Source organism: Scleropages formosus, chromosome 25, assembly GCF_900964775.1.
Source record: "Scleropages formosus chromosome 25, fSclFor1.1, whole genome shotgun sequence".
Taxonomy (NCBI): Eukaryota; Metazoa; Chordata; class Actinopteri; order Osteoglossiformes; family Osteoglossidae; genus Scleropages; species Scleropages formosus.
This window is the reverse complement of record NC_041830.1, coordinates 3,920,800-3,928,958: the sequence shown is the minus strand read 5'-3', so window position 1 is coordinate 3,928,958 and position 8,159 is coordinate 3,920,800. Positions and strand designations below refer to the sequence as shown.

General features: G+C 38.9%; 1 protein-coding gene across 1 annotated transcript in view; it reads right to left on the bottom strand.

Moving 5' to 3' along the window:
• Positions 1-4,178: 4,178 nt before the first annotated feature.
• Positions 4,179-8,159, bottom strand: part of kcnc4 (potassium voltage-gated channel, Shaw-related subfamily, member 4) — a 48,577-nt gene continuing 44,596 nt past the window's right edge. The window contains exon 4 of the mRNA XM_018741802.2: positions 4,179-4,323. Within this exon, the coding sequence (XP_018597318.1) occupies positions 4,280-4,323 (44 nt within the window). The 3' untranslated portion in view covers positions 4,179-4,279. The remainder of the gene's footprint in view (positions 4,324-8,159) is intronic.

Below are 8,159 nucleotides of genomic sequence, written 5' to 3'. Positions count from 1 at the left end.
ACTCAAACCTGCAACTTTTGGGTCCAAAGGCAGCAGCTCCAACCATGACACTACCAGCTGTCCCTTTTCAGTGCTTCATGATGTTGGCTCCTTCAGTTTCCCTGAACAGCTGAATCCAGTGAAATTCCCACAGCAGACGATTGGTACACAAAAAGAGAGGGACACACAATAACTTTCCAATATGTACAGATTGACTGACGGTGGCGGGCAGTGCTTTACCAGCCAAGACAGGAGGTGTGGCTGTCCACTTAATTTCAATTTTCCCTTTAAGAAGCTGTGTTCCAAATACAGTGGCCCCTTTAAATGAATTAAAAGGACCAATCTCATGACCTATTGTCTTTGGCTGCCACCTGTGTATCGCAGCCGCCTGACATGTCATGTATCCGTCTTGAAGCCCTGTTGAACTTCTGTTTTGAATGCTTCACTGGCTCTTTTAGGAACTTCTCCATGACCTTGTCTGTGACCTCAACCCTTGATTTTGCCCCCTTTTCATCCTCAACCATGCCCAAAGGTTTAGCCCCCACTTTGACCACAACCATGAACTTGGTTTTGAATTCTGTTTTCACCATGACTGGTTACTTTGCTTTGAACCCCACTTGTCTTTAACCCTTGCTTCACCTACAGCCATGACTATGACAGCTGCCTACCTCATCTCCAAGGTTGAAAGGAAAAGATTGGTGGTGTCATCTGTGGACAACTCTGATAACTCTGCAATAGATGGAAGGAAGGTAGCACAGCAGAGGAGAGGGAGGAGGACAGGTGAAATTCAAGGTTACAACAAAACATGACAGAAGGTTCTGAGGTGGAAACAGGTTAGTAATGGTGATGGAGGACTAAAAAGAAGATCAAGAAATATTTAAAAACATAAAGCAGAATGAATGAGAGGACCAGAAACCCATAGTTTCTAGAAAAGACAAGGTGAAGGTGATGGCCTGCCTTGTGAGTCGCAGAGAACTGAGACATAAAGAGCCCAAAGGACTGCATGAGTGACAGAGGGCTGGTTGTATGAATGTCTGCAATATGCAAGTTGAAGTCACCAAAGAAGATCCCAAGGAGGAAAGTCAACAAGATATCAAGGTCATCCAGGAAACAGCCAGGACTACCATAGAAAACAACTACTAAGAGTGCGGCTGGGGCACTAATAGAAACAGCATGAAATTCAAAAGAAGAAAAATCAGGAAGGTGGAAAGAGAAATGAATATTCCCACTGGGTAAAGATGAACAGGCCTGTGCTTCCACTGTTGCCAGAGGGCTGAGGGGTGTGACAAAGCAAAAGCAACTAATATGGTGTCAAAGGCCATGTATGTATGTATGTATGTAGAGCAAAATCACTAGTGAGATTTTAATGATTTTAGTATTTTAGTGGTGTGAGAAGATGTTAGGCTTAGAGCTTCTAGCACTCCCTGACCAGACAAGAGTAAGAGAGTCCTTGGTCACAGATGCAAACAAAATGGTGTTCACAACATCTAAGAAATTACTTTTTTTTATGTAATATTGATTTCTTAAAATACTAAGAACTGCAAATTTTTATTGTAGTCCTGGAAAAAGTATAGATTACGGTCAGTGTCAACTACAGTGGTAGAGGAGTTCACCTCACGGGGATACTCCAAGGCCAAGGCCTCTGCACTGTATATTGTTTTAACAAATGTTGGTACCAGTTCCTATGGTGCATAGAAGGACACATGGGAGTATGAGTTAGTTATGATGAATGGTCCTCTATTTTGCCAGAGTATTTCCTTTCTGCACTGCTGTAGACATCCACAAACAGACCTTCACACACAGAATTTACCTACTCCAGTATGTCTTTCAGTGTTTATAGGGACATCTCAGCTGTGTTTTAAATGTAAACACACTGCAGGTAGTTTGAGAAATTTCTTCTGGAAATGTGATACTGGATACAAGCTTACTGAAATGTTCAGCCAAATATTCAAAAGATGTTTAAAAAATTTGGTTTGTCACCCTTTCTATAAACCCCAACCTAATTTCTGTTTTTCCAGAAATTATTATAGGGGTTTATTACTCTTAATTGAACTAATTTGTCAATTCAATAATAATTCATATTTAAATCATGACAAATGGAAAAAAAGTAAAGTGAAAAAAAAATTCAAAACACAAATAGGACTTATTTGCTCTGGATGTTTTGCTTGTCTTAATGTGTTAGTGCAATGCCTGAAAAATGTAGTCATCTTGAAGAGCGTCAGTAAAAATATCTAACTGGATAAACGAGTAAAGCATGAAATGTACTGTATGTAGAGAGCATTTAGATAAACTTTTTAGAGGCTATAAAATGGAGGGAAGCTATTACATTACTATACAAAAAGCAAGGTGAAGCATTTAGAATCAAATTACATTAACTGCATGTTAAATGGTTTAAGTATTTATTTGAGCAGACGGTGTCAGTCATGAGTATGACAGGAGATAGCACAAGTGCTTATGCCAGCACTGCAGGACAGAAAAAGTCTTTGCTCCATTTTCCTATTGATTGCGAGGGGTAGGGGAGCAGCATTTCCCATGTTCACTGATCCCTACATTTATTTTTTATGACCATATACATTTTTTGCAATATTTGTAATAATTTGTCAAGAATTACAACTTTTAATTTGGTTTGACAAGTTGAATAACATACTGACATACTGACACTCCCTCAATCGGGAAAGAAGTGAGACTCGTGTTTATTTTAACTTTGTAAATCACATCTCATTTTTATTCCAGCAGAGGAGCATAGAAATACATGCCAACAGAATATAAGATATCTCTATTGTCATAGATAGTATTTGATAGTTTCATTCAGTTTATGCCCAAATATTTTACTATATTACACATTTCACAGTAAAGAAGCTCTGAGCAAAGGCAACTGAATTTCCCTACTGGCCATTCCATCCAAAACCCATTAATATTATCATAGCAGATTTTAAACAAATCCTTTTTTCCATTAAAACACAACAGTAAAAGTTATAAAAAATGCATTAGTAAATATACAAACTTAAAACTGTGTACACTTCGTCTGAGTTCTCCGTGAACTAACAAGAAAAGCACTTGTGAGAAGGTGTTTATATATGTGTGAAGGGTTTTTTTTAATAAGTAAACACACCTGCTACATAAAACACTGTGCTTTAGTTTACATATAGTTTGACATCAAGGTTTATGCTCGAAGGAAACTAAAGAAAGTCTCATTTCTTTTTACATTTAACTTAAGGCAGTTACAAAAGCAAGCAGTTATGTATATTCTTAAATCCCTGCTTGAGTCATATATTGTACACAATAGGGAACACTCTTTACAGTAATTGTGTGCCAGACAACATTTGCACAATTTGCACAAGAATTTTAATTTAGTTCACTCATTACACAGACAAAGTTCTCATTAATTCCAAACCAGGCACGACTGGAAAACATTTTACTCTTTGTATTTAAATCTACAGCCATAAAGTTATGACTGTATTGTTTGGTTCCATTTGAGTAAAGTTAATGTGCTGCAAAGAAACTGAAAATAGCAAAGAAACTGCAATGGTCTTTAAAATAACATTTACTTATTTGGTGGAAGCTTTTCTAATCATTCTGTTCGCCAGTGAACTGCTTGAGTTTATCTCTTGCTTGGTGCTTTGAGAAGCAGCTGTATATATGTTGACATGATAAAAACCATAACAATAGTTTTTCTGTTATGTATTAAACCAAAAAACATGTTGAAAAGCTGAAAAAATTGATTTCAGACCCAATTACTCATCAATGTCACACAACTCAGATACATTTACATTACATTCTTTTCAACAGTAATCTTTCTAAGTGACATTTCCTGGAAGTGATATTTTTCTGCTACATGAATAAAAACAGAACAGGTAATTAGCATTTTATTGAATATTGCATAGCTGAAAAAGCAATCTAATGATTATTCACAATCAAAGATGCATGGCAATAATCTCTTGTAGCTGTCATCAATAAATTCAACCTCAGTTCAAGTCTGTTAACAGTATTGAACAAAATTATAAAAATTATTAAGTGATGCATCCACTAGTGAACCCTGATATATTTCAGTGAGCTTTTTTTTACAGATGACTTACAGTTTTTTTTACCATGCAGTACATGCACGACACATTGAAAGCAGACATATTGATACCTTTTTAGATACTGACTTTACACAACACAGAGTCTAGGTTTGTCCTTCTTGGAGGAGCGCCCTGGCCATTGCCAAGGCATAGTTTCAGGGTGTAAAGATGAGAACTGTGAGACTGCCACTTGCACACATGTTGGTTAATTGCCTTCAACAGAGAGTGGTCATATCTGCTTAAGTGTAATTAGACGTAGCGCCAACAGCTTCTTTGCAGTTCTCTGCATTTAAGAAACAAACAGGAAATAAAATTCACTTACTAAAAACATGCACGAGTCAAAATTACTTCAAAAGGAAGACATTCTTAAATATGTTACTTGCAATTCACAATTAGATTCTCCTCAAAATAGGAACACATCCTGTGTTGTAAACAGGAGTGATTCCAAGATTTTTTAAATGAGATAGCACTGGGGGGTCAAGAACCAGTCGGGGGGTGGGGGAGGCACGGGAAGGCTGCCAAAGTTACGTTGGCTAAGTTAACTTACTAGCTATGTAGTATAATAATTGGACTCTTGGGAGTTTTTGAAGCCGCTATACCCACAAGGGTTGTCTTTACAAGGCCAATCAAGGCTTCAATAGCCTTCTGCTGTCGGTAGGCTACATCACTCACTACTGTTGCTGTTATCTGGAGTTTACCTATGCATATTATTGAGGTAGAGAAGGAAAACACCCCAGTACAAATATTTAAAAAATACGTAATTCAGTGTGTTCATAGCATGAAGAGAGATGTGGTCTATGGTCAAGTTGTGTCTCTCTTCCTGTTTGAAAAATGTAGGACCGCATCGCAAATCAAGCAGTTTCGGACAGTGCTCTGAACCAATGGAGTTGGGCATTGTCAGATTGACAGTACTCTAGCACAATGGTGTTGGGGGGCACCGGGGGGCCAATAATATTTCTGGGGGGGGTGATGCCACCCTGTGCCACCCCTTTAGGCATGCCCCTGTTACGGATGGTCTAAAGCCAAAGAAGTAGGAAATCGGTAAACTTGTGTAGACTCATCATCATTACCATGAATTTGCAAGAGGAATTGGACTGTAAAAAAGGAAGTCACCTATGTAACTTTCAGAAAGAACCTTAAAATAATATTCAGGTCAATTGTTTAAATATAATTACACAATTTTGTGTGTCCATTATTTAATCAAATAAAAAAAGGTGATTAAAATAAGTGACATACTCAGTAGTCAGGTAAGCACTCCATGCAAACGTATATTTCATAAAGGTTGTAACAACATAAACTTTACTTGAAACAGCAGTACAAAACTACTTGTGCAACTGAAATACGTTTTCGGTTATATAAGATGTAAGGGGGTGCAGTGGCGGAGTGGGTTGGACCACAGTCCTGCTCTCCAGTGGGTCTGGGGTTTGAATCCCGCTTGGGGTGCCTTGTGGCGGACTGGCGTCCCGTCCTGGGTGTGTCCCCTTCCCCCTCCGGCCTTACGCCCTGTGTTACCGGGTAGGCTCCGGTTCCCCGTGACCCCGTCTGGGACAAGCGGTTCTGAAAATGTGTGTGTGTGTGTGTGTGTGTGTGTGTGTGTGTGTGTTATATAAGATGTATACATTGGTTTACAAACCAAACTTCAAACGAAAGTGTCTTGGTAGTTACTATTAATTTTGTTGTCACTATAAAGTCCCTCTACCTCTAAGTCACATTCAATAAGAGTCTAATAAAAAAGATACCCCTCAGTTTAATTATAGGATAGGTTGTCTTAAAATATTGGCTAAAGCTATAGTTACTTCAAGCATATGTTTCCTTATTTTTTAAATAAATAATTCATTTTTATTATTTTACTGCAACAGAACTGTTTATCAATAAATGTTCTGGATCCTTCAGGTCTATGCATAAAGTATGTTCCACTGCTACGACAATAGCTATTGCACAGCCTAGGTGCAAAACACTAATGTATCCTGATGTAGAGCAGGCATTCTATTGAAAGAGAGAAGCAAGCAAAAGCCCTGCAGCATGATCACATTACATATGGACAGCCATTAGAAACTACTGTAATTATGTTATAATGCAACTGAGAAATAAAAGCACATTGAATCTCTATTGTTTTAGCTTTGCTTTCTCTATAGCATTACCTGTCTTATAGAATATGCATTAATCATAAATAAATGAATATGTTTATGGACATAATCTGAAACTCCAAGGAGTTTGTTTAGAAAGTACTGCTGCTTTTGTAAAGACAGAAGGATCTGAGAAAGAGGTTACCACTTCTGAGATACTTCACAACATTATGGTTCTGTGAACTGGAACAGATATAACCATAGACAGGGAAGAGAAAACAGGACAGCTCCCAATACCTCCCATTCCAGTTGTCAGAGAATAACAACAAGGTGCCTTCAGTTAAGGATACAATGAACCGTATGTAAGACTGCTGTAATAAAGGTAACGGTGAACTGTAGTTGTAGTTTGATGAGCCTTCGTTGGTTTGATTTGGACAATTCATTGTTATTTTTCACTTATGCCTGGATTAGTAATCCTGTATTGCAATTCCATTTTCTTTTCACTGTATCACTAGCAGGGGGGGTGCAGTGGCGCAGTGGGTTGGACCACAGTCCTGCTCTCCGGTGGGTCTGGGGTTCGAGTCCTGCTTGGGGTGCCTTGCGACGGACTGGCGTCCCGTCCTGGGTGTGTCCCCTCCCCCTCCGGCCTTACGCCCTGTGTTACCGGGTAGGCTCCGGTTCCCCGTGACCCCGTATGGGACAAGCGGTTCTGAAAATGTGTGTGTGTGTGTGTGTGTATCACTAGCATGGGGAATAGTGGTGCAGCGGGTTTGGTGGGGGCCTGCTCTGTGGTAGGTCTGGAGTTCAAGTCCTGCTTTGGGTGCCCTGTGGTGGACTGGTATCCCATCCAGTGTGTGTCCTCTCCCCCCTTGTGCCCTGTGTTGGTGGGTTAGGCTCTGGCTCACCACACCCCCACTTTAGACAAGCAGTTGCAATGTGTGTCCATGTCCATCCTCCCGTTAAAACCACTGGGACTGGACAACAGCAAATCTAAAGTCAGTTTTATCCCTCAGTCAATCAATAAAAGCTTAATACTGCAGGTGATCCTCAATTTGTTCACTAGATAGATTCTGGAAAAATCTTGGATATACAGTGGTGCTTGAAAGTTTGCGAACCCTTTAGAATTTTCTTTATTTCTGCTTAAATACGACTTCAAACATGATCAGATTTTCATGCAAGTCCTAAAACTAGATAAAAAGAACCCAGTTATTTCCCAGCAATAATAAAAATGACTTTTTGAACTTTTCGTAACATGGGCAGCATGGTGGTAAAGCAGGAAGGATGTACTTTGCCTTATGCCCTATGCTTCCAGGATGGATTACACACTGCCATGATCCTGCATTAATACAAGCTATTTGAGAGTAAATAAAACATCCCTTACTCCGTTCCTAGATTTTACCTCCTCCAACTCCTATTCTTTACTAATGGTTGTTGTATATCCCATAAACATGTGTGATGTTAATCTTTCATTCAACTTCCTTCATCACTGTCTTTTTGTCTCTTCAGTAAGTTTGCTTTTTTATGGCTGTTTTTAGAATCAGTGACACTCACCAGCACTAGACACGAACTGTAACTCTGTGTAATCAAGCTGAATTATTTTATCTGGGTGCACTTTACTGCCATCCCATCAACTTGGAGAGTAAACAATTGTTACATTTTCTGTGTGAAGAATTTTAAGTTATCCAGTCTAAAAATCATCTTCATCTTCAAAAAATTGTAACTCGACTAACTTGAGGAGGCAACACAATTTAATAAAAGTATATTTTTGGTTGAATAAATGTTGTCTGGAGTTTTGGTTCTGCCCATGTGGCTACACTGTGGAATTAGTATGTATTTTATTCCTGCCCTTATAGGCCACTCCATGCAATTTTGTTGTATGCGACATGGAATGTATGATAACAGAACTGCACCGTAGCAGTATTATTTGTAAGAACTTAAATATAAATGTTCATGCTGTGGAAGTTAGAATGCTAAACAACTTCCATTGTTGTTGGGTGAACTGCTATTCTGGAAGATCAAGCTTGCATTTCACATTTGTTCCATTTATTTGTCC